This window comes from Lampetra planeri, chromosome 50 (genome assembly GCF_965212315.1).
Source record: "Lampetra planeri chromosome 50, kcLamPlan1.2.h2, whole genome shotgun sequence".
Lineage (NCBI taxonomy): Eukaryota > Metazoa > Chordata > Hyperoartia > Petromyzontiformes > Petromyzontidae > Lampetra > Lampetra planeri.
This window is the reverse complement of record NC_136156.1, coordinates 5,610,707-5,638,620: the sequence shown is the minus strand read 5'-3', so window position 1 is coordinate 5,638,620 and position 27,914 is coordinate 5,610,707. Positions and strand designations below refer to the sequence as shown.

The 27,914-nt window shown below is 49.1% G+C and overlaps 1 protein-coding gene across 1 annotated transcript in view; it reads right to left on the bottom strand.

Moving 5' to 3' along the window:
- The window catches only part of LOC144734129 (mannosyl-oligosaccharide 1,2-alpha-mannosidase IA-like), a 434,227-nt gene that overhangs the window by 125,876 nt on the left and 280,437 nt on the right, over positions 1 to 27,914 (bottom strand). Inside the window, exon 5 of the mRNA XM_078616197.1 lies at positions 15,690 to 15,770. Within this exon, the coding sequence (XP_078472323.1) occupies positions 15,690 to 15,770 (81 nt within the window). The remainder of the gene's footprint in view (positions 1 to 15,689; positions 15,771 to 27,914) is intronic.

Below are 27,914 nucleotides of genomic sequence, written 5' to 3'. Positions count from 1 at the left end.
GCTGCCGATTCTGATGATGATTATATCAATGCTGCTGATGATTCTGATTACAATACTACTGCTGCTGTTGATTCTGATGATAATAACATCAATACTACTGCTGATTCTGATGATGATAATACCAATGCTGTTGCTGCTGATTCTGATGATAATAATACCAATGCTGATTATGATGACGACCTCTGATGCTGCTGTTTGTTTGAGACGTCAATCACGACGAAGCTCTGAGCTTTTTCCCGACGAAGCTCTGAGCAGTTTGAGTGAATCATCGACATATGTTGATGCTGAATTCAGTCGTGAAAAGTCTCAAGTCACCAGTAAGAAAGAGCTTCGGCCGTTTAGAATTGAATCAATACACTTTGCCACGCACGGAAAATGTATTTGCAAACGTGAGAATCTTGGCGGGTGACGGACGGGTTAAGGACAAAAAGTTTGGCATGAAACTACCACTACGAAGCCGAACCCACGGGCAAATATGGATCAAATACATTATATTTCCCATGCACGCGCATGTATGTGTATGTGTGGGGAGTGGTAGTGTAGCGGCTAGTGTCGCGGTTAGCGCGCTGCACTACGAACCCAGCGTCACGAGTTTGATTCCCGCTCATGGCCAACACCAGTCACGAATATCTGAACCGGTCCTGGGCCTCCCCTAGGTCGACTCAGCTTTAAATGAGTACCTTGTGCGGTCTGTAAAAACATTGCCACTGGGGAGACAAAGGTGGTTAGGCGTATTGCTGTCCACCCAGCCCTTTGTGTACCGTGCCGGCCTTCACGGGTGCTCGCTAACAGCACTTGCCTCAACAATATGTCAAGGCTATACGGAGGATCTTTGTATTTGTCGTGATGCCACTGCCACTTAGTGACAAATGGCAGCTGTTGTTGTTGTTGTTGGGACCGCTCCGTGGCTGCACGTGCCACGGCCCCGTGGTTTTCGGGGGTAGTTGCGCGGCGAGTGGCCGCTCACACTCACGGCAAAAGTCGATAGGAATAGTGGGGGGTGGGGGGTGGAAGGGAGGGGGGTGGAGGGAGGGGGGTGAGAAACGCGAGAGGTAATGAGTGGGCGTCGCGGCACGGGTGGTGAAATATGGATGGCCCCGGTTTTCCTGGCTCCCGTCGGGAATTAATTCTCCATCTCAGATGCACTCATTAATCACTTCCCATCGTCCCCTCGCTGCAAGCAATACATTATTTTATTTTTTTAAGGTGCGCTTTTGCGCTTAGTCAGTTACGTAAAAAAGAGAAATGGCGGGAGGAAAAATAACGTTCACAATAATAATGATAGCAATATAGTCGCAGAGAAAAATAATAATATTGAACGAGACGCATAGTGGGAAGCTCACGGGGCATCAATGGCCACGTCAGAGCACCGACCCAAAAACCGCTTAGAACCTGTGTTCAAATCCTGGGGCCAGTCAATCCCACTCAATGGAAGTGAGAGTCGGTCCCTATCCTGCGTCAGAGGTCGCAAACAGGTTTTGATTCCTTACCTGTACCCGTACCCGGCCGCACCAGGGTCGCAAATGGGTACCGTACCCGTTCCCTACCCGTACCCTACCCAAAATGAGTGACAAACGGTTACTAACCAGTGACTCACGGCCTACCCGTACCCATACCCGGCCGCACCAGGGTCGCCGGGTACGGGTAGCCGGGTATCGGGTAGGGTACGGGTATCGGGTACCCGGTTGCGACCTCTGTCCTGCGTCAGGTTTGCATCTGCCGGCCACCAATGAATGACCGAGCACAGAAACACAGTACAATATCGTGCGTAATTTTGGGCGGAGGCAGCTCTTGAGGCTAGATTGACAGGTGGACGGGCAGTGAATCAATAAGTGGCTGCTTCGAGGTCTTCTTCGTGAACCCCCCCGAGTGTCTGGAGAAAAACCTGAGGCACCGCGGTGGAGAGATGTTCACTGCCTCGCCTGGTATACAGGTTCGATCCTCACCCTGACGCTTGCTGTATATTTGGAGTTTGCATGTTCTCCCCGTGGTCGAGTGGATTTTTCTCCGGGTCCTCCGGTTTTATCCCTCCACATTTAGAAACAAGTGTTTAACAGCATTTGGCTGCCATACATTTACACACGATAAGCCACTTCCGTTGAGCTATCATTTGTGGCCAAGGTCGCTTCTGAAAAGAAGAGCTGTATAGATCAGTGAGGTCTCACCATGGTAAAATAAAAGGAATTTAGTAGTCGCTTTCAACGCGGAGGGGAACACTCACACGCTGCACCGTCAAGCCAGAGACGAGACTGCTCCAGCGCAATTCGAGACATCTGGAACACCGCCGCCAGCCACCGGTCATCGGAAATGCGCCGAGCGTCTCTCAAACCCCCTGGTCTGCATAAGACCAACCCCCACTCAAGACTCGCCTTGCCATGCAATGTAACATTTTCAGCGAAATGCGGTCTCTTTAATTTAAATTTATTTCGTAAATTTTTACTTACTACTTAACTTTCTCATGCGATTCGTTGCGCACTGCCGCACTTTATTTTGCACGCGGTTGCAATTTACTCTGCTCAGTCGGTGTCAGCCGCTGAGGGCGTGATTGGGTTTCTTTTCTCATTCCTGTTGCTGTTATGTCCCTTGTACCATCACCGTTCTGCTGTAATGTGCACTGATGCCCACTTCATTGAGGGCGATATTACCTGCTTTCTGTACTATCTCAGAACTCCTCACTAAAGCAGACTCCCATCCTGCAGAATGTGGTAAGTGTGCACTCATTGGTGGTATAATTCATGACAATTGAATGACAATGAGTAACAAGAACAATTGAATGCGGTTCTCTTGGTCTTCCAACACTCATCACTGTTGGAAGTCCTGCGTCAAATAATGGAAATTCCATGTTCCCATGGAAGGGTTCAGTATCTCGAAAGGACAACTACTGTTGTCTTACCGTGACATAGCACTCAATTTCATTTAAACTCAAGGAGCGGGGGGGGGGGGAGGACGATGCACTGAGTCGATTCCCGACTGGGAATTAAACTTTAAATATTTTGATTCGAAAGCCTCAAGGAATACCAAGCCTCACGGCCAATTTAGTTAATGAGATATTTTTGAACGCGGGGTGAAACTGCAACACCCGGAGACGGTTTACTCTGCGCAGGAGATACCGCTCAAAACATCCACAGACAGCTGTGAGCAGCCTGCTTGCTGTCCTACCCTCGCTCGAAATCACCTCACAGCCGTGTAGACTGGAATTTTCACAGCAACCGATTATCTCTTTCTAGATTTGAAGCTTTCGTGACTGCAAGGATTCATATTCTTAGGTTTTTTCGGTAAAGTCACGTAGGTAAAAAATTTAAATTAATAAAAGTAAAATAAAAATAAAATAAAAATCACGACGTTTCGGAGGCAACACAAGCTTCCGTCTTCAGGTGGAACCGTCACAGCACGACTGCTGCATCTACGTGACTTTACCGAAAAAACCTAAGAATAAGATTATCTCTTTGTCAATGCACAAACTCGGCTTAACTCTGTCGCAGGCAAAACAATACATGGTCGAGGCAAGCATTGTCATATCTACCACTGCAGCAACAACAACAACAATAAAAAACCCCAACGCATTTGTTAACAGAATATAACCTTAAACACGCGAGAACCCAGCGAAATTCTCTTGCTCTTACGCAAAGGGGGAGAGCTGCGGCGTTTCGCTATCGCGTGAGAGCACTTTGCTTCGCCGTGTGCGGGCCCGCAAGATTGACCAACCGCCGCCGCCTACTCGTGAGAACGACGACGCTGCGGGGTTCCTGGGTGCCGTCCGCCACGACCGCCACAGTCCACCGCCACCGTGACAACGCACGGGAGAGGGCCGCAATCCGCTCAATCATTACGCGTGGGGCAAATTACCACGGCGGCCGTCTCGCCGATCGAAGCGAGCTGACGGGCTTTCTAGCACACGTGCTGACCACTCGCTGGCTGGCTGGCTGGCTGCCCCCCGGCCACCGGCGGTGAACGAGTGAATAATTTACGGGAGTAAAACAAATTGGAGGCTTGGTGGGGGGTGGGGTGGGGGGGTGGGAGGGCTTCTGGCTGTGTCCGGGCACCAAGCCAACACCACCGAAATCCTGGCTTGCCAAACCGACTTGGCGCAGTCTCTTGACAATGAAATGAAAGAAAAAAACACGTGGATAAAAAAACACCTGTCTTCAAAATAGAACCTCACGGATGATTGGTGGTGTCTATTACGTCTATAATTAATACCCGGTTCTTCACATACCCGAGAAAGCCTCGCTGTATGTGAAGCCTCTTCCGGCCAGCGAACTCTGGCCCAGCTGGTATTGTGCGGATGGAATGTAAATGCCATTTGTGTAAGCCGTCGACACGGACGCTGCCTGCGGAGAGGTCATAACCTACTCGCAGCACTGCTTCCTCGAAATACCGCCATGCTGCCCTGGCAGGTGACTGTCCTAAAAACCAATCCCCCATGTCTAGATGATCCACCTACTCCACCTCCAAGCCAGTGCATGAAGGGTGCTCACCAGTCACCACCACACTGAATATAATCGCACTGCTGCGTCTGCTGCTTTGCTGCCTTTCGCACCCTCATTCGTTCCCTTCTCCGAAGTCACAATGACGATGAAAAAAACGAAATATTTGCACCCAATCCGCGTGCCCCTTTCTATTGTAACGTTGTTCCCCCTCCAACAAAACAAGGTGGGACAAAGGACAGATGGGGGAAAAACACCACATCGTACGCGTAATCAATCTGTGCGATCGGTCCGGGCATCGCCCGAGAAGCCAAAGAAATTTAATGAAAAGCCACAAACGCCTGTCGAGAAAACACGACGCTGCCAACTGGTGCACCGCGCGATCCGCAGTCTCACGTTGAATGTGCGAGCAATCGCTCCGCACCGCGCATTCTGAAATCAACGGAGCAAGCGTCGTTATTCGTAAACATTATTATGAATAACTATTAATAGTAAATATAAATTAATTCATAGCATTATTAATCACAATCAATTAACCCTTTCCCATTCTAATGGCGTACACGTTATTATTGATTTATTATACATTGGTACGCATTAAATTATTCATTATTGATAATCATTGTGAGCAATTAATATTCATAATAAAATAATTTGATATGAATAGCAAATACCAATTAGATTTGAAGCTTTCGTGACTGCAGGAATTACTCTTTGGTTCTTTCGGTAAAGTCACGTAACTTTACCTAAATAACCGAACAGTACATACTAACTAATTAATAAGAATGTTAAAAAATATTCAAACTATATTAATAATTCATATTGCTATATTAATAATTATTTTTATTACTACACTTGTGTACCCGACACAAACCTCACTGAGTCTCAAGACCAGTTTCTGGGGAGGGTCTTGCCAGGCTTTGAGAGTCAGGCGCCACGCTGCTACACGTAATCCCCACCGAGCAACCCGTAGGGTCATTTTTCAGCATCGCTGTGAACATCGGCAAACATGCACCTTGCCAACTTGAAAAACACGCGCTTGTTCACAGCAAAATAACTCAACGCATTCGTCACGTTCATTGCCTCAAACGAAAGAACAAATATATAATCGGCGACGTTTCCGGCAGTGGATCTCGCTCATTGAAAACAGCACTTGCTGACGGTGTGTATGTTGGTGTGTATATATTGGGAGTGGTGGCGCAGGGGTTAGTGCTGCGCTACAAACTCGGCCCGCTCACGGCGAACATCGGCGATGAATATCTGAACCGGTTCAGGTGCGGTGTGTTTACATCGGGGAGACAAAGGTGGCCGGGCATGGTGCTGGCCAACCACCCCCTCGTGTTGGCCTTCATAGGTGCTCAATAACAGTACTCGCAAAAACATTCCGTGTTAAGGCTATACGGGTGATCTTTGTACGTGTATCCTGCCTCTGTGAACTCGGTTTAAGCCGAGGACCTAATGCACATTGTTACCAGTAGAAGAAATTCCGAATCTCAAACCTGTGCCTGACCCTTTCCCGACATTAACTCGGGTCGAAATTATAGCCTCGCACTTTGTGGTGATCATCTCATCATTGTTGAGACTGGAATGCTCAATGTGCCAACCTCAACAGCCACTTGCTCATTATGATGATGCTCACGGCACACCGGACACAGCAGGCATTGTGTGCGTGTGCGCGTGCGAGCGAATTCAAATGTTGAACAATGTTCCTCGGCTCAGAGTTTAGAGGATAAAAGGAACCGATGTGGTTACCGTACAATGGGAAAAGGGGAGGTTCACTCAATTTAAGGGGGGGGGGGGGCGGTGGAGGGGGTCCTAAAAAAAATCGCAATCTCTCCTAACCACTTTTCTCTCCCGTGTGTGAGAAAATTAAAATGTTGAACATAAAAAAATGGGCTCAGCGTTTGGATTATAAAGACACCAGTGGGCAAAAAGGGGGGGGGGGTCACTCAATTTTAAGAGATGGTAGGAGGAAAGGGGGGGGGGCAAAGAGCACCCCAACCCCCCCCCCCCCCATATCCCTAAACCACTTTTCTCAAAAGTCTCGCGTGCGTGTGTGCGCAACATTAAATTTGAATGCCAAATTTCCGGCCCGTTCAAAATGAAAAGATTAATAATTGAGAAGACGTGACATTCAATGGTGGGGCGGGGGGGGGGGGATAGGGACAGTTGTTTAATAACCTCGCTCACACACAGAGCCACCACACGGGGCCCTGCCGAGCCAATCGTCCCAGTTGAATTCCCGCTGCAGCTGCACCTCCCCACCTCCCCACCGCCGCCCGCATGTGACTCTTGCGATTTTATTATTTGCTTTTTTTCTTCCTGCCGCGACGGTGCTGCCGTGATTGGGAGCGCTCGACTCACGGGGGGGGGGGGGGGGGGGGCGTTCGGAGTTTATATCCCGGTCCTCGGGTTGGCGGTTCACTATCTATATTCTTAGGTTTTTTTCGGTAAAGTCACGTAGGTAAAAATTTTTAATTAATAAAAGTAAAATAAAAATAAAATAAAAATCACGACGTTTCGGAGGCAACACAAGCTTCCGTCGCCGTCGATAATAACGAGGACCACTTTGCGGCAAGTGAAGAGTTAATTGTATTTGATCCGTGTTTAGTTTTGGGTGAGGCCAAGCTGTAGTTAAACACCAAAGCTAGTGTCATTAAACTACTATGTGGGATCCAATCCTAAAAAAAAATGGTCACTGCATTGGCTATGGAAACCTACGTTTTAAGTAACTGTCCTATACATATGTCCCGATCATCCAAAAAATTTCTGGCCCAAGCCAATGCCTCCATGAGGCTAGATGACGAAAGACCCACCCCCCCACTTGATGATCAACGGTGCACAACAAAGGCACTTTGGCCATTAAACTTCATCTGTCACCATCTAATCTCAAGTCTCTTCCTTCCGCCTTCAGCTGGATTTTTTTTTTTACTTCTCGTTTGAGCACCGCTGACTGACGGGCATGCATCCCGCGCATCGCCCACGGGGTTACGGCGCAAGCCACGCCGGGGCAGCCGGGGGGGGGGGGATGGGTCCTCCCATCCGCGACGGGGAGCGAGCGGCGTGCCAGGGTGAGGGGCCAGGGGGTCGCCGGCTCACGCGGACAGCAGATGGCCGCTGCGCAAACACGGACACGAGGATTTTGTGGGGATAGCGGCGACGCGTGCCATCGCGGCGGCGTTCCTCCCCTGGGAGACGGCGGCGTCTCTGTGAATGTCACGGAGTCGGCTTCCCGCTACGGCGGCAGCGGCGCGCAGGGCGGACGCGCCCCATCTGCGAGCGAATGCGTGCCGGCGCATTCTGCTTATTTTCGCACGGCTCGTGCAGATGCAGAGCAGCGACTGCAATTTCACATTCAGGTGGTCAAGCCAGACGACCGCGTCAGCAGGAGCGGCGGAGTGTATCGCCCGTGACGTCTCCGTGGTATTTGTGGATAGGGCATTGCGTCGTTGTGCGTTGTACGGTCTGTTCTGGATGACCACAGTCGCACGCTGGAGAGTTTTTAATCTTCCATTTGTACATCAGGTATCCTCATCTGTCACGGTTTGTGCGGATGCCTTTTAAGGTGGACCATCAGTTTCGTGGAATATCAAACACATGGATCCGTGTCTGATCAATGCCAATGCATTGTTTCCCAGCCACAGATCTCATCAGTGGCGAGTGAGATCAGGGCTGGTCCAGAGACTCGTCTAGGTTTTACAAAGCCTGAAACGAGGAGCTGGTGTGGTGTGTGCAGGGTCGCCACTAGGGAGACAAAGACGGCTGAGCGTGGTTCTGACCACCCACCTCCTCGTGTGCCTTTTTATTCATCCAGGCAAAACACTGAAAAATAGGTAATGCATATATGGACATCGCAGCGATTTATGTAAATGAGCCGGAATTATTTGTCAACTCCACCACCGCCCCTCCTGTGAAGGTTTCCCGGCTTCGCTGGGATGTTGGGAATGTGGGCTGAGATGTTGGGAATGTGGGCTGAGATGTGGCATAGTAGAATTCGTGGACTCATTTCTCTCTTGTTGTGAAAACTTGTTTTCGTTGTTGTAGTGCTTTATTTGTTTTGGTGCCATTCACTTAATTTGTTTATTCAGATTAGATTTTGCTTGGTAGGTAGTAGAGTTGTTAATTTGCTTGGTAGCGGCCGCACATGGGTTTTTGGTCCTCATATATAATTAATGTACAGCCTTATGGGATGCTATGAGCATGAATGATGCGAAAAAAAATAAAAGTTTTTTTATAGGTTCTGTTGAAGGCTACATTGGAGATATTTGTCTTTGTAAACGAGGATTAGTAAGTGTGTGTAATGTTCATTGGCTTAGCAATCCGCATGCCGTGCTAACATCCGGGGGAAATCTGGGTTCGATTCCTTGCTATTCACATCAGTGGCGAAAGTTGTCTAAACCTGCTTCACAGTCGAAGTGAACTCTGCCACGTCACGAGGTGTCTATACATCGGCAACGGGAAGGGAAAGGCAAGCTGGACATGGTGCTGGTGACGCCAGCTCAATAAGCGTGATGTTAGCCCTTAGCAAGTGCCTGCTAATGGCAATCGCCTCGATGGTCTATGAGACTGCCCAGTCGAAGCGCAAGTGTTCGTATTTCTCCATCGCTAATGTGCAACATGCATTGCTCAGCAGAGAGATACGAGTTTGAATAGTTTCACGTCTTGGCTCTGCCGGGAGACACGGAGAGACAGCGATTGGAGAACAAATTAAGCCGCAGGGAGGGAAAGGAGTCACAAAGAGACCGACAGAGCTGCAGAGACACAAACGGAGAGATGCAGAGACAAATGGAAACATGGACAAAGAGAGAGACAGAGGGACAAACGGGGATACAAGTCAGTTTTTCTATAACGCCGTGTGTTTTCATGACGCAAATTGGATATAACGCGATGAACGTACGAGGGATTTTTTTGTTTATAACGTAGATGCGAATTGGATATAATGCGATCGCGTGAACAGAACTACGTCATGGGAGTAGTTTTAAGTGGTTTACACGGCTGTCTTGGCGTAGCATCACACAAGGCAGTGGGATACTGCTGGATGCTTCTTGATGCTACCCACATGCCTGAAGTCTTTGTTCAGCCTGCGTATGCATCTCTCGTGTTATCGCGGGCTCTGCTTTACCCTACAATTCTATATTATTCATTATAACGTGATTTTTCCATAACGCGGTGTTCTTCAGGAGCGCAGTGACAGAGTTATAGGGGAACAGACTGTACACAAAAAACAATGAAGCCTTTATCAGTTTTAAATTCTGGCCAATTTAGCCGATTAAACAAAAATACGTTTTTCTCCATATTCGCACGGTAAAATTTACTCCTAAGGGGATGAAACTCTTAGCGTGTTTCCTACAGCACAATCATTAAAGTAGGCATGACAGTGAATTTGACAAATGCTGTGCAATGTTTATTGCTTTGCTTCATCACTGATATGTTGTGCGCATTTTTAATGCAAGCGCAAAAGTTAATTACAATAATGCATGCAGATGTTCGAGTACCGCTTGCAGACACTACAGGTTCGACGGTTACTATCATGACTAAACATTTTTTTCTTCCATCGAATCACCGTCGTTGAATCGTAACAATTGATCAACTTGGAGGGCGGTGAGTTTTATTATTCCTCTCCTGCTCACAGCCATGGACTTGAGTCCACTGTGGCCACACATAGTCCACAATCCCAGACCAGATATTTCGCTTGTCAGTTCCACCAGAGTTGCCATCACTTTGGCAGTTTCGATATCTTCACGTGACAAACGGTGAATTCCGCGGTGCCCATTTGAAATGAGCAGATCGGCAAGCCCTTTTTTTCCATACAACTCAATCGGTAAGACTTAAAGTTACGCGACCTTAGGCGGTACACCAGCTTCTGCTCAGATCCACACACTTCAAGACTGACAGCTCGCCGCGAATGCATCCCCCAATCCTGCTGCAGATGCAGCAGGACAAACTTGCCTCAGGCCACAAACGCTGCCCGTTTTGCAGCCTGGTGTTTCGCAGACGGAAGGGCCCCTAAAACCCAAAACGCTTTGCATGTCCCGAAGCGTGTCAGCGGAGCAAAAAAGGCGCTCCGGCTGTCGTCTGTTTTTTGCCAAGACGCGACGGATATCCCACGTGACCCCGGTCGCCAAGTGTGGGCACAGCAAGCGCAGCCCCAAACCAGGGGGGGGGGGGGGTGGGGTGAGTGGGGGGAAGGGGGTGGAGAGCGCGGCGCACCAGTGCCTCGCTATGTACGTATGTTGAACTTAACGAAGTAACAGTGGCGAGAATCGTGACGCGAAACCACAGGTAGTGTGACGAGGTACTCGTTACCGACCCCGCACCAGAGCTGCCGGGGGTTCGACTCTGACCCAGGAAACGGTGGTCAGCCCTAAGTCACCGCAGAACAGGGCTCCCCCCAGCAGACAGATGCGGTCACCTTCATCAATGGAAAACGAAAAACAGTCCGCATTGTGACTGCTACAGTCACCAGAGCCAGACCTTTGGATCACATGGTCCAATATTTACGTCACCAACGATTCACAGACGATAGATCATATGTATATATGCTGAACTTCTTTCATACTGTACATAGCCAGCCGTGCTAATGGCAGGTGCGGGGGGAAGGACAAAACACCGTACACAAAGAGCAGTTATAAAGATATTACTTTTCAATCGAGATTTATATTTGCTTCACTGCAGTACTTTAATTTGGTTTTGTTCTCGCCATTTTTGTGCGAACGAGACCGCCATCCCGGTCTCCCGAGTTCTCACTTCTCGCCCGGTTCGACAAAACCAACTTCAAAGCTGAAAGAACTAAAACTCCGTTTCCAGACGGGGATAAAAAAAAGGTTCGAGCGAGTGACGGCTCGTTCGGCAGCACGGAGTCTGTTTGGCACTCATGTTCGTGTGCGGTATTTTGGCTTTATGGACAACGATCGCACTACAACTGGGTGGCTCAGTGGGTGCAATGCGTTGAGACATTTAGATTATTTTGCTGCTATAAATGTCCAAATGTTGAGCTATCATTTGTGGCCAGGTCGCTTTTTAAAAATAAGTGAATACCTCAGTGGGCTTTGTCTGATATGATGGGGATTGTTTAGTTTTATTTTGTATGTGTCTGGGTGATTTATTTACATTTCTTGAATTTTGCACTCCTATCGTGTTTTTGTATCGTTTGTTGTTGTAACGTTCTTATCCGCCATCTGTGAAAAAGAGCTTCATAGCTCATCGGATTCCTGCTGCCGTATCAAATTCAGAATCTCATTCTGATTCTGTGTAAAAGGCACGGAGCCCCAAACGTGGCTAAGGGTCCTGCGTTCGAATCCTGGCAGCCACCCGGAATGACACAAGGTGAAGATACACATCACGGATACCAGATCACAGATGGGTTCGAAGCGTCCCAGGGGGCGCTACCGATATGACACGGTCGTGGCATTGAGCCGGCACTGCTGACACCATGGGTTCGAATCCAAGTCCCGCTTACTTACTCTTTGGTTCTTTCGGTAAAGTCGCGTAGGTGATTTTTTTTTTTTAATCACGACGTTTCGATTGCAACACAAGCAATCGTCATCAGGTGTGACAACCACAGCAAGAACATTTTTACTGAAGTGGGAGAGATGCCGGAGTTAAGGAGATTATATTTAAATCGCTATTTGACAAGTGCTGCGAGAGTCTGATGGTCTCAGCCCGGTCCCCGAGGACGGACCAATGACACCTTCTTTGCATTGGGTGACTGCCGTGAGGTAAAGGCCCATGTGCGTAACACCTAAAGGAGCACACCGCGATGCAAGCTCCAGAGACCTAATAAAGACACGGAGGAGTTGAAGTGCATTCTGTGGTGACATCTTTCCGGGCCGATCCCCGTCCTTGACGTCAGGATCGGCGTGCCGGAAGGGATGTGCCATGACTGACAGTGCAAGCGGCGACGACAAGAACAGACAAACACAGACTGATCAACACGTAGACTTTCGTGACCAATATGATACAGGTTTCAGGTTGTAAATGTTGTGGCTTTGCTCTCCAACACACCGGTGTGCTGTACTATTAACAAATTGGCATGCTCTGTTTACGTAACAAACCTTACTAATTGGCTGCGTCGTGTGGTGGCGGGTTTAACGGCACATTTATATACTTACGCGATCTAACCCTAAACACCTGTATTATGAAACATAGACTGACAACACCAACGAATGAGACTGTCGACCAACACCACGACATTGTCCACCTCACGATCTTCAAGACCTCCCCCACTGCCTCGCTCCTTCATTCCTCAACCCGCCCTTGCTTCCTTCTTGCTCCCCCTTCAAGCGCGCGCCCGCAACCAACGGCTTCTGGCAAGGCCCCATCGTTAACCTTTGCTGCGAGTGAGGTCACTCCTCCTCCTCCTCTGCCACCACTGTGATCTGGGGAATTCCCCTCTCGCTGACCGTCCGTGCTGTCAATTCCCTGGCCCCTGCTTAAGAGTGCAGCCTCAACATCTTCTTCCTCTGTTCCTCTGCTAATGACTGTCTTTTCTTTAAGCAACAAACACAACATCTTGGCATTTACACAAACACGGCCTCCCTGCGTATGTATGTTGAGCTTCTTTTGCACCGTACGTAGCCAACTGTGCTAATCGGAGGTGCGCGGAAAGGACAACCCTCCCTCCAGACAGGCAGCCAGCCAGTAAAACTTGGCACTGCCCGCGCATGCGTGCAGGGGTGGAGGGTGTGCGCAGCGATGTCACCTTCGTGCACGCGCACTTGGCCACATGCCACCCAAGAATCCAGCCAGGAATCCAGGCAGGAATCCAGGCAGGAAACTTTATTTCCCAACACGGTACGACTTGTTGATATTGCCATGGATTTGAGACGCAGCCAGAGGCGGTGGCGGCGAGGTGTGGTGGGATCCGACGATGCAGCGCTGGCCACCGTGACCCCCCTTGTCCTCGATGATAATTGAAACGTAATTTATTTGCTAATGATTGAATTGGGGTCGAAATAGGGAGCATTTGCTGAGTCTCGAGTAGTTTGCAACCAAATTCGTACCTTTGTTTGCAATTACTGGAAAGCACACGTTGGCCCGATGCTCATTTCTGTCTTTTAACTTTTAAATTACTTAAAGTAATTACTTTAACGCTCCGAGACAAAACTGCTGCCTTTGTTTTCGCGATCGTTATCGATTTGTGTGCATTGCTATTTTCCCTTGCAGAAGAGACGGTTGGCTTGCGACCAGCACGAGCCGTTCGTCTACAAATATCCCCGTCGGGTGGCACAGCGGTGCAGTGGCACCCCGCTAGTGCCTCACTGCAAGAGGGATTCCCACCCCCCCTCCTCGCAGGGAGCCCTTCCTGCGCGGAGTTTGGCCGCTGGGATTACAAGCAGCCAGCCACGGCGCAGAGTAGCCACCGGCACGCTTGCTCTCGAGAAGGACCGTCACCCGAAACGTCAGCTTTGTACCGGCTGTTTGCTCATCGGCGGGCCGAGGGCGGTGAAGTGAGTTACGTCAGCGGTGGCCTGGCCGCAGGCTGCCTCCGCATACAAAGAGCCGCGTCCGCTTCCTGACGTGCCGGCCATGCTCGTTGTGATATTGTGTTTGATGGCGTAGATGTCGGTGCGAGATTCGCGCATAAACACATCCGGAAAGGTCACGTGCGATCGAGTAAGATGGATGGGTAAGGGCTGCGGGTAAGAAGATTACTAAACTTTTAGTTTTTTCAAAGCTGCTCATATCGCGGCGTTGAATTAAAACTCGACGCTGATTATAAATTCAGCTGCTGCATTCCAAAAAAGGCAAATCTACTTAACTATTTTTTTAAGTTTTCACAGATGCCCCAATTAAAAAGTTTTTTTTTCGCAAAAAAACCCCATATCCTTACATTTAACTCGTTGTTAAGTGCATCAGATGTCTATGTATTATACTGGTCCCCACCATACCAATGTGGAATTTCCAACATTGGGTTAGTGTTGTAGACAGGCACCATGTGATGCTCAATAAAGCAAAGGGGCACTTTGACTTGCTCGGCATGCGGTATGCTTGTATGACGTGATGGTGACGCAGTTCATAAAATAGCGCTACGAACCTGGGTTTAATTCACGACCGTGGATACAATCAGTGCCACGCGGCATCTGTCGGAATCTAAGGCCTCTTTCATGTCAACAACTCAGCCTGGAAATGAGTACCTGCTGCAGTGGGTAAACGCCAGGGTTGGAGAGACAAGGCATTGGGAGGGGGGACACACCACATCCTCTCTGCTGTGTCGTGCGAGCCTTAACCAGCGGTCACTACAGCACTTGCCCCTAACATCCCTTGCCCCTAATATCCCTTCAGGACAAATGGGGCATTCACCATATCCAGAGCCGGCCCAGCCACTAAGCGACCCTTGCAATTGCAAAGGGCCCCGTGGCCAGCAGAGGGCCCCCTAGAGTCAGTGCTAGCGAGTGGGTGAAAAAAATCATACATCAAAGGGGCCTCCAACCAAATTTTGCTTAGGGCCCCCAAAGGTCTAGGGCCGGTTCTGACCATATCGCTTTTGTGTGCCACCCTGCCTTAGACTGTCGACCTATATAAACACGTGGGTCTGTCACATGACCTTCCACTTTGAGAGTCTTCATCATGCCACAAGGGTTCAGTTGTGCATTTTGCCTGGCGCAGCAGGAACCGTGGTGACATCAGCTCGACTTAGAGGTGAATGGCAAGGCCGCTGTTGTCGTGCCTGTGCGTGTATAGAATGTTACATTGCGTGCATATGCCGAACATCGAGGCTCGATTTGGTGCCCTGTACAACACCGGCGGTAACAGTGATTTGAAGATGCCATACGACTCGTAATGCGGTTGGTGTTCGCGGTGGTGGTGGTGGTGGTGTTGGTGATCATAAAACACGCCAATTGCGAGGACGCTGAGAATGATGGTTTGAAGTCTGCTGACGCTGCTGAAAATGATGATGATGATGACAATTCTGTTGATGATCACGACAATGAGATGAGGGTAAGGATGACGTCAGCGATGCTGCTGCTCACGCTGCTGGTGATTGTGAATGATGGATGTTAGAAATGTTGTTTTTGCTGCTCCTAAAAATAATGATGGCAATGCGGTTGCTTCTGCTAATGATGACGCTGATGATCATGCTGTTGCCAATGAATGATTATCCTGATGTCGTCTCTGCTGCTGCTGCAGACGATGACGACGATCATGCTGTTGCCGATTGATTGTCCCGACGCTGTTCCTGCTGGTGCCGCTGCTGCCGCTGACGACGACGGTCAAGTTTAAGGACAGTCGTCCGGGGAGGGGAGATGACCGTGTGTAGCATACCTCCAGGCCAGACAGGTAGTAGGCGGAGATGAGTCCCCCGACAAAGCGGATGTTCACCTCGAAGACCGACACCTCCGTGTTCTGTGACCACAGAGACACCACGAAAGCACGGCTCAAGACAGGCACAACAAAACAAAAACATCCCCAGCTCAGCAAATCACCACGGCCGTCTCATCACCTCATCATCGTCGTCGTTGTTATTATTATCATGACGACGCACGTTTACCCGCGGAAACCTCACGAAGCCTCGAGACTCTTTAATGAAAGGAGAGTCCTGCCACGTTTTCGTTGGAAGGGGGCAATTTGGCAACGTGTAATCCCAATTGGGTAATTTTCACGGCCAATACCATTTGCGTGGTGTTTTTAAAATTTTCAGCTATGGGAAGAAACCAGAGAACACTGAGAAAAACCCACGCAGAAGAGAGGGGGGGGGGGTATGTACAATCTCTGCAAAGAAAGGCACCGGAGTTGGGAATCGAACCCAACTGCTCTTGCTGCGAGGCATGAGTGCCACCACAGTGCCACGCGTAAAACCCGGGGTGCCCTTAGGGAGGCATCAGACAAGAGCAACGTGCCGGGTGCTCACCCTGGACGCTGCTCGTCACCGTTAAGACAATCGCGATTCAACAGCACTCGGTGAGATCCATCGTCCCGTGACCACGGCCACGGCATTGTTGCTGATGTACGCGGTTTCGAATCGGGAAGGCCGCCCTGGTTAATTCCGCAGGTGTATTAACCGTGAAAAAATATATCCGCACCCGCCGCCTCGCAGCATCTGTTAAAGATGCTGCGACGTCGTTCGACGAGTAGGCCATTGTATGCTGGCGTTGTGGACCAAATTTGAAAGATTACTCAATTGGGAAACAATGACTAAATAATAATAATAATTATCACATCTCATTAAAAGGGTGAAATGATTTGCATAGACGGCAGCCATTTATTCACAATTTTAGATGTGGGTCATTAACGTTTGGGAATGTGTGCCACATACGTATCAATGTCTACATGTAAAAAGTACACATGACAAACGCATTTATACTTTGCCAGAATGTAAATCGTTTGTAGAGCGAAGTGCAGCGGAGTTATGTGAACCGGTCCGGGTGCTGGCCTGGCCATTCATCGACTCGCAGTCGCCATTCCCAATCTCAGCCAGTCCATTTTTTTGAACTCAACAATTTTTTTTTCATCAAATAAGGCCCACTTGGATTTAAAAGTGTATAACTCCAGTGGCTTCCTAATATCGGAAGCAGGAGCGTTCCAGACGGCCGCAGATTCGCATGTGAAAGCGCGTGATGCAATTTAGTTTGTGGGAGTGCTGGCTTTAGGCCATTTAGCAGCAGGGGATTTGTAACCCATTGTGTGCAGTTCCCCTATCTCGGTGGCAGTGGCGTAGGTGGGGGGGGGGGTGATGAAGATGACCTCAAAATCCGTGACAGGTGTTCGTGGTGGCCAGGCTATATTCCAGGGGTGGCAGTGGCTAGTCGTGAGGTCGTATTCACGGATGCGGCGATGTACAGTCAACCCAGCCGTGCATATATCCAAAAGTTACGAACGCAAACAAAGTTTTCGACATGCATGTTCGGATCAATATGTGGATACCAAGCACTTGATCTGCCTGGGGTTTTTTGTTGTTGTTGTTTAAAACGGTAGAGGTTTCGCATACTACTCAAGCCTCCTTTCTGCCACTTATTGTGGTTTACCGCAGTAAAAAATTAATGAAGCGTTATCTTTCCCGTGGTGCATTTGCATACAGAGTGTTAATAAATGATGCCGAGCAGGAGATGGACGGGTGAGGGGCTGGCTCTGTGAGAGCAAGATGTAGCTACAGCTACACCACATAAATGTATGTATGTAGTTGAAATTCGTTTGCACCGTACGGAACCAACCGTTATAATCGGCGGTGTGGGGGGGGAAGGACAACAAACTAAAAACAAAAAAGCAGTTTAAAAAAAATCTGTTTTCAATTTAGATAAAAAACAGAACACTGCAAAATCAATACCAAGGGCTCGTCTGTGAAAACTTACGTGGGTCGGTGCTCATCTCAATTATTGGTTATGAGCCGTTTGTGGGAATTCCACATTCCTATGGCGGGGAGGGGTGGGTGGGTGACTGTTCTCAATTTTTGTAATTGTTTAAATAGTTTTCATTGCGACTCATCGCAATCCCGGTACCAAGCCCTGGTCCACAGCAGAGGGTGTGTGGTGGGGGAGAACAGGAACTCGTAGAGCAAAATCCTCCCGAGATCGGTGCGCCAGAGGCTTAACGAAGTGGTTGGGTTTCGATTTAAAGCTTTCGTGACTGCAGGGATTCATCTTGTTGGTTCTTTCGGTAAAGTCACATAGAATGGAAATAATAAAATAATAAAATAAAACATAATAAAATAATTAGTCGCGGCATCTCTTCAGAAAGGTGAGAGAAGGATTTTAAGATCCTTCAACAAACTCCGGGAAAAGAAGGCTCAGCTAATCGATGAAGTGGTTGGGGTAAGGGGGATTTGGGCTCACTGCCCCCTCCCAAGCGGGGACCGTGACAGCTTCCACGGGGAGGCAGGGGGAAGGACGAGAGGAAAGATTTCTCGCGTAATTGTTGGGGAAGTCACGTGGTGTGCGTACTGCATCATCGGGTTTGCGGCATGACCGTATTGCGTGAACGTCATTGTCTCTGAACATGTCTGCTGTCGTTATTCTTTGAATCTAGAACAATGATGGAGATAAAGAGGAGCAGGGAAAGGGGTAAACAAAAGCGGGGGGGGGGGGGAGCGGGGGGATTAGGAACCACGGATGTACCGTGGGCTGCGTTGATGCCCGAGCAGGTTCTGAACCCACGGTATTCTGCATTATAACCCACGTTGCCATCCAAACTTAATCTTTGCACCGTACGTACAAAAAGACACACAGATTTCCAATTCAGCCCTAGACTTGAGGCACGGAGCTGTTATCAGGGCAAAACAAAAAAACCCCACCGTGCAATGGAACTGGTATCGACCAAAACATCCTGAACTGCAGAAAACACAATCGGGGTGACACACAGCAGCAGCAGCATCACCCCTGACTGAGAAAATCTTGACAGGACCATCCTGAAAAAGAGTCTTGAGACTCGGTGAGCATACCTGTCAACCCATCACATTTACCCAAATTATTGTACGGGGAAATTGGGTCTTCAGGTCCAATTTTTTTGGTCTATTTGTTTGTGTTTCTCCATTGTGATGGTACTTTGTAGGATGAACGGTGAGATTTATAAGGACACGGGGTGACCAATAAGGCCTGAATTGGTCTGTAAATAAGGTAGGGCACTGATAAGGGGTTGACAGGTATGGCTGATGGTTTTCTCCGGTCATGGAAGCATCAATAAAAAAAATTGTGGCATGTACCATCCTAAGGCCGCCATGGCATGCGCGTATAGGGTGGGGGGGGGGGAATCGTATGATGCCAGACCACCTTTGCCTCCCCAGTAACCGATCAGGGCCACGCCACCGCACCGTGAGCTCGTGGTTAGGGTGCACAGCACCAGGAGAGGGCCACGGGCTCGGGTGGAGGAAACGTCACCGATGGCGAGGATGTGCCAGCAGGGGCTGAGGGGGCACCAGGCTCAGTGGTGAAGTGCGTGGCCACTGCCCCCCCGCTGCCTGTGTTATGAACAATAAGCGTGCGTGTCACTGTTTGTCTTTGTCACTGTTCGTGTGTGTCGCTGTGCTGTGTCGCTGTGCTGTGTCGCTGTGCTGTAGCGCTACGCTGCGCTACGGACCCGGCGACCCGAGTTCGATTCCCGCTCACGGCTACCAACACCGGTGATGATTATCTGAACCGGTCCAGGGCCTCCCCTAGGTCGACTCAGCCTCAAATCAGTACCTGGTGCGGTGTGTAAACATCGCTACTGGGGAGACAAAGGCGGCCGGGCGTACTGCTCGCCACCCTTCCCCTTCATGTACCATTCTGGCCTCCATAGGTGCTCACCAACAGCACTTGCCCCTATAGTCTGTTAAAGGCTATATAGAGGATCTTTGTCTTTGTATATGCTTATATATATAGCACCAACCCGCTCGCATGTATCTGCTTGCACACTGTGTTTATACATGCAGAATTCTCTATTAATAGGCACCGTCCCACTTTGCTGTACAGCGCTGGGACGCACAGAGGCACTGCCTCAAGCCTGGGCACGTTCGGCTCGGCACGGCGGGGGGCGCGGGGAAACTGGGCCAGCGTATGGCGCTGCTCACGCACTACTCACTCCACAACACCACACCACCCTACTCACTACACCGCACCACTCACTACTCACTACACAACACTGCACCACCCCACACACTCCACTACACCGCACCACTCACTCCACACCACCGCACCACCCCACTCACTACACACTGCACCACCCCACTCACTACACCGCACCACTCACTCCACAACACCGCACCACCCCACTCACTACACACTGCACCACCCCACACACTACACACTGCACCACCCCACTCACTACACCGCACTACTCACTACACACCACTGCACCACCCCACACACTACACACTGCACTACTCACTTCACAACACCGCACCACCCCACACACTACACCGCACTACTACGCTACTCGCTACATCACACGGCACCACACTACGCGTTCAGTAATTCCCGAAATATTGCCATGTGCTGAAACACCACGTTCCACTCGTGTGAGCACCGTCACAATCTGATCGCACGGAGGCCATGATATGAAGTGCTCCTGCACTCTGCGTAAGGGGAGGCTGCCTGCGTTTTTTTATACTGTGTAGATTTTCACAACCAATGTTATTCTCATTGTGCTGGAGAATGGCAACGGAAGACAACAACAGAATCACTTACACACCTTACATCTCTCCGATCCTCGTAGGCGTAACGCCTGTATATTCGGAGTTTGCATGTTCTCTCTGTGGTAGCGTGGATTTTTCTCCGGGTTCTCCGGTTTCTCCCTCCATATTTAGAAACGTGCGTTTCCAGCATTTGGCTGCTATACATTTCCCACGTGATAAGCCACTTCGTTGAGCTAGCATCAGTTGTGGTCAGGTCATTTCCGTAAAAAAAAGAGCTAGATAGCTCAGTGGGGCCTTACCTGGTAAAATAAAAAAAAAAAGTTGGAAATAAAAATTATCTTCACAAATAAAATCTCACGTTCACTTCACATGCAAAGCTGGCTTAATCGCGGATCCAAGTTAAAATGTCTCCCTGCTCAATTGAGTAATGGGACAACGCTCGTCTGCACTGGTGTGCCCCAGCCTGTAGAGGACAATCTACAGTGTCATTAAATCATTTATAACAAATTACAGCTCTTTGTCAGTCCACTGAAGGACGAAGTCCTCTCCCCATGGCGTGTCTGCTGTCACAGGGGTTGTTTGTGACCAGACCACACTCCACGCCGGTTCGTGCGGGTTGAAGAATGATCGGGGGGAGGAGGAGAGCTGGTTCAGATATTAGCCGCGAATCAAACTCGGGTGGCGCAGCGGTGAACACAGCGGCCACGGAGGGTCTCGATGGGGCCCATTCTATGGCAGGATCTCGGCAGCGTCTCTGTAACGGCTGGTATGAGTCCACCCCCACCCCCACCCTCCTCCATGTAAATTCCGTGCAACGTTTTTGAATTTCACACAAACCCCGTGCGGAAAACATGCCGAGCAACGCACCGCACTCGTTCGCCTCGGCTCGTGTTTGACTGGATTTGAGTTTTCTGCCGTGCGCTGCACAGACATTGAAAAGGCTCCAGAGAACTCATCAATAGCGTGCGCATGCGAAGGCATGTATGTCTGGCTTTGTCTGCATGTATTCATGTCTTTGCAGAGGAGCAACGCTCACAATAACGAGCAGAGCGCCGGGCGGCTAAAACACAGCAGGCTGTCACAGTAGGGGCAGTCATCTCAGTCAGTCGACCCATGGAACCTGGGTCTGTCCCGTGACCTCCTACCAGCGGGCGTTCGACACGTCACGTGGCCTTAAAGTGCGCATAGCCTGGCACAAGCGCCGTGGAGACGTCACCACCACTTAGTGGCGAATGGCGGTTGTTGTTTTTGTACGTCTTTGTGCCAAACTCTTTGTAAAACAATTACATGATGTTTTGTGTGTGTGTGTGTGCATTGATTGGTGACTGGGCCAAGGACCATCGAACTCGCTCCACGCAACGACGTGGTTCAGTCAGGGGCGAGAGAGGCGTTACGTATTTATTGTTGAAACATCGGCAGGAATTACTCTTTGGTTCTGTCGGTAAAGTCACGTAGAAAATAAAATAAAATAATAATATAATAACGACGTTTCGGTTGCAACACAAGCAACCATCATCAGGTAAGAATGAATGATAAAACACAGACACGGAAACAACATAGTCAGACACACATGCAGAGAGAGAGACACACACAAAGACACCGAGCGAGACACACACCAAGATAAAACACAGACATGGAAACAACATAGGCAGACACACATGCGTCTCTCTCTACATGTGTGTCTGCATATGTTGTTTCCGTGTCTGTGTTTTATCATTCATTCTTACCTGATGATGGCTGCTTGTGTTGCAACCGAAACGTCGTATTATATTATTATTTGATTTGATTTTCTACGTGACTTTACCGAAAAGCCCAAAGAGTAATTCCTGCAGTCACGAAAGCTTCGAATCTAATTGATATTAATTTTAGCAATTTGTATTTATGTGGTTTATTTGTTTTTACTATATTTCTTTAGCGACTTCCTCACCTTTCCTTTACTTTTGCATTGTTGTCATGTTCTGACCCCGTACCCCAACTGGACATCTGTGAAAAAAAGAGCTTCATAGCCCATCGGATTCCTCCAGTTGTGAATAAAGTTCCCACTTACGATCCTGTAATTCCGCAACAAATTGCGGCTGGTGCGTTGGTGACGTATCTGGCCTTCGAATGGGAAGTTGGGTTCGAACCGATGCGCCTTCAACTCGCGGGCAGTGACCGCTCGCTCGTTGGTGCCTGGATATGGATTTTTAAAGTTAATAAGTTGATAAAAGGGAAAGAAAAAAAACATTTTGCAAGCTGCAGCCTTTGCAACCGGCCAGGAAAAAAACTAAATTTCATAAGAGCGGGTCAAATCGATGCAATTTTGTAGTGACAACAAAAGCAATTTCAATTTTCAAAAGCATCATTCAAGACACGCAAAGATAGAGACAATAACACAGTTATTTATATATTGGCCTTTTCTATTTTCAAGGATATTATTGAATTCCCCCCCGCTCACTGTACATTTTATTTGTTGGCTGGATTTCCGTCTATTTTTCACACGAGGGTTATAATTACAACACTTAAGAACAACCTCACTTAATAATGCATGTGAATGTACACTTCAACTTACTATCCGATTAATCCAGCCACTCGAGCCGTCGCCAATTTGCATTCTTGTTAAGTTTACATTTCAATTTGCGTTTTAAAAAACGTGCCGTTTCTACCCATTAACTTATCTGCGCATTAAATGTTTACGTACACATGCAATGCTCCCGTGCATTCACACGCAACTATTCAGGGATATGCCCTCGAACCGTCATTCATTTCCTTACACCATGTCTCAGGCACTCTCTACCAATGTGCACATCAGGGTTAATAACACTGGTCAACAACAAAAAAACACATTTTTTTCTGGCCTGGACTTTTGCAGCTGTTTTAGACTAATTTCAGGGTGCTGATTCCAAATCTGATCTCAGATTTGCTCTATCACATCTCATTTTTATGCTATCGGCATACGCCATTTTCATTGATTTTACCCGAAATTAACTCTGTCACTTATGATTGCGAGTTGTTGCGAGTCAGTGACTGCTTTAGTGTTAAAATATGGTGCTGTATTTTTAGGATAGTGTGTTTATAATATCATTTTATGTAGATATCCACATTTATTTAATATTTTTCTTCTGCAGTTTTTATTGAAAATGCAATATTTGATATCTCAAAACCTGATGTGATAGACAAAAACTGATTCCAGATTTGGAATCAGCACCCCAACATTACCTTGAAACCGTTGGAATACCTTATGCCAGAAAAAGTGTGTTGACCAGTGTAATCACAGTCTCACCTGCTCAAATGAGCAACGGTGGACTACATCACATTCATCGGGCATACGCAGGGATAGTGAGCGGTTGAAATTACGATCGTGACTCTGGAAAAGCCGAACCCGATAAGGAACAAGTAATATTTAAAAATAGTAAAAAAAAACACGCTTTAATGAAATGCACCGTACTGGTAATGGCAGAACTCCACGACTCGAGGAAGTGACCCCGAAGCTTGCCATAACGTAAGGGGCCATGGTGATTTACAGTCAACGTAGTTGAGTGTGGACAATTAGACCCAAGCCAAAACATAACATATAAAAAATATGGTTTTAAAATATATATTTCATATTTAATTATATAATATAGTATTGTCATCAGTATGTCATAAGTATACCAAGTTTGCAGTCGATACTACATTGGGAAGTGGGTTAAAATTGAGTTACAAGATTTGAGGATACGACAACAACAAAGTGAGTTAAATAAAAGCGTGTAATAAAAAAAAGTGGCCAAAAGATCAAAAAAGGAAACTTCAACTTGACGCATTCAAGTTAAGAGGGGGCGCGGGGGGGGGGGGGGGCAGGACGCAGGGGGGGGGGGGGTTCAGTGAAACGAAGATAAAAGCTCCAGATTCGACTGGGTGGAGAGACTTGGAGCCAAAGACCTGTCTCGTCAAGGAGCGTAAACCAACGCGCAAAGTCCTCGCAGCAGTGGCTTTTGGCCAACCATCGAACAAAGACGGTCCACCGCATTGCAGTGGCAATCTACAGTTGTCATTATAGCACGCCTGAAGATCATCTGAAAATTAGTTTTCCTGAATGACGAATATTCAGCCTCGCGTTGGCTGGCCCGGGACGCAGTGGTAATGTTTTACACGTTAACAGAGTCAGTTCATGCAAAACTGCATCGCAGAACGCTAGAGAGCTCTTACCGTGGCGCCCTATTGCAGGGAACCACACAGCCAGGCCGGAATGCAGTCATAATCGGAGCGCACCATTGCCCAACCAAGCTCTGTGGTCCTATATTGTTATGGCGAGGGCCTAACGGTGTTGCGATATTAACTACCGCGCCTGGTATCAGTGGCGGCTCCTGCAAAATCTCTCAGGGGGGGCAAATGTCTGGATGATTGATAAGGATAAGGTCCACCCATCCAATGGATAAATTAACAGCTTAAGCATGTAAAGGCAACTTCACTTCTTTAATATTAATGAAAAATAAAGTGACTCTTACAAAACATCTTGTTTGTTTCTATACTCACTATAAAAAAAAAACCACTCAAGTTTATTTTATTAAAGATTCCACTAGGTGGCGACAAATTATATTGTTGGATGAAACGTGCTTACGTATGATGACGTAAGCACGTTAGGGCGAGCCCTCCCGGAAGCCATAGAGAATGCATTGCAGCGCCCCCGTTCGAAAAAAAACATCTTTGAATGTAAGTCTATGGGACCACTCGGGGCGATTCTCAGCTGGAGGGAAATCGCCTAAAAAGAGGCGGTACTCCACAGAACGTAGCATGACGCTGATTGGACTATATCCAGAGGCACAGTGACGGCTAGCGTGACTCTGTGGTTGAATGACATTGGTGGTGCGTCGCCCAATCGCCCTAATGAAGAAACCGCCCCTGCCTGGTATACAGGTTCGTGGGTTCAATCCTGACCCTGACACCCGTATATTTGGAGTTTGCGGTGTCTCTCTCCCTGTGGCCACGTGGATTTTCCTCCGGGTCCTCCGGTTTTTCCCTCCACATTTAGAAACGTGCATTTAGAGTATTTGACTGCTTTACATTTCCACATAATGATGTCACATTGTTGAGCTGTCATTACTGGCCAGGTGGCTTCTGAAAAAGAGCTCTATAGTTCAGTGGGCCGTACCTGCTGAAGTACATTTAAAAAAAATTAATTCGTTTATGTTTGGGCAATCCATTAAAATATAGGTGTCTACAACATAAGAGATACTTATCTTCAGGGGTTGCATCTACAACAATCATCTTCCTCTAGCGGCGTATCACTCACCTGGTGCCAAGGTCACCACCATCACACACAGAGCCCCAACATAATCATACCAAACCAAACCACAGCGGCTTTCAAAGCATGCACTGTATAGTGCGCTGCACCTTGGGCGGCGCAACGCGGCCGAGGATTTGAGAGCATTTGGAGGCTTTAACTGCACCAACTCCACAGAGGGAAGAGACAAAGGGGAAGGGAAATGTTCGCAGCTTTGCGGCGTCTCCTCGCCGCACCGGATTAGCGAGGAACACTGGGAGGACGAGGCGATTGTTTTTACCAGTTGTGCAGGCCTGCTGGCAAACGTGCAAATGCACTTGCGCGCAGCAACGGAACATTAATTCGGCAATAACGCCACGCCGAATGCAATTTACTTAAAGGAAGAGGATATTTCCAAATACGAGCGTTACTGCTACTCGCCATTACTCCATGATTGCATTTGGTTGGGAAGCGGTGTGTGATCTTGTGGTGATGCCGGGTGAGCACGTGGTAGTGCTGGGTGGGATCGTGGTGGTGCTGGGTGGGATAGTGGTGGTGCTGGGTGGGATAGTGGTGGTGCTGGGTGGGATAGTGGTGGTGCTGGGTGGGATAGTGGTGGTGCTGGGTGGGATAGTGGTGGTGCTGGGTGGGATAGTGGTGGTGCTGGGTGGGATAGTGGTGGTGCTGGGTGGGATCGTGGTGGTGCTGGGTGGGATAGTGGTGGTGCTGGGTGGGATAGTGGTGGTGCTGAGTGGGATAGTGGTGGTGCTGGGTGGGATAGTGGTGGTGCTGGGTGGGATAGTGGTAGTGCTGGGTGGGATAGTGGTAGTGCTGGTTAGGATAGTGGTAGTGATGGGTGGGATAGTGGTGCTGCTGGGTGGGATAGTGGTGGTGCTGGGTGGGATAGTGGTGGTGCTGGGTGGGATAGTGGTGGTGCTGGGTGGGATAGTGGTAGTGCTGGGTGGGATAGTGGTGGTGCTGGGTGGGATAGTGGTAGTGCTGGGTGGGATAGTGGTGGTGCTGGGTGGGATAGTGGTGGTGCTGGGTGGGATAGTGGTGGTGCTGGGTGGGATAGTGGTAGTGCTGGGTGGGATAATGGTGGTGCTGGGTGGGATAGTGGTAGTGCTGGGTGGGATAGTGGTGGTGCTGGGTGAGATAGTGGTAGTGCTGGGTGGGATAGTGGTGGTGCTGGGTGGGATAGTTGTAGTGCTGGGTGGGATAGTGGTGGTGCTGGGTGGGATAGTGGTGGTGATGGTTAGGATAGTGGTAGTGCTGGGTGGGATAGTGGTAGTGCTGGGTGGGATAGTGGTAGTGCTGGGTGGGATAGTGGTGGTGCTGGGTGGGATAGTGGTAGTGCTGGGTGGGATAGTGGTAGTGCTGGGTGGGATAGTGGTGGTGCTGGGTGGGATAGTGGTAGTGCTGGGTGGGATAGTGGTGGTGCTGGGTGGGATAGTGGAAGTGCTGGGTGGGATAGGGGTAGTGCTGGGTGGGATAGTGGTGGTGCTGGGTGGGATAGTGGTGGTGCTGGGTGGGATAGTGGTAGTGCTGGGTGGGATAGTGGTGGTGCTGGGTGGGATAGTGGTAGTGATGGGTGGGATAGTGGTAGTGCTGCATGGGATAGTGGTGGTGCTGGGTGGGATAGTGGTGGTGCTGGGTGGGATAGTGGTAGTGATGGGTGGGATAGTGGTAGTGCTGCATGGGATAGTGGTAGTGCTGGGTGGGATAGTGGTGGTGCTGGGTGGGATAGTGGTGGTGCTGGGTGGGATACTGGTAGTGCTGGGTGGGATAGTGGTAGTGCTGCGTGGGATAGTGGTGGTGCTGGGTGGGATAGTGGTGGTGCTGGGTGGGATAGTGGTAGTGCTGTGTGGGCTAGTGGTGGTGCTGGGTGGGATAGTGGTGGTGCTGGGTGGGATAGTGTTTTTGCAGGACCACCGCACACAGATGCTACGTTTTTTCCCAAACGTAAACAATTCGAAACTGCAGCATCTGACAAGCCACACAGGGCCACCCTGCGGACACCAACATTGGCCTGCGGACCACAACTTGGGTCCCAACCGCTCTGCATGTAGCGCTGGAGCTCTCACGACACTGGAGCGCGCTGGCGCGCACGTAACGTGGAGGACGTTCCCGCCGCGTGGCCCCATAGCCTCCGGTAAGGCAGCTGTCCGCGAAAACAATCTTTGTGGGTACTGAATGCACCTGCCTCCTGTTCATATATTTATTG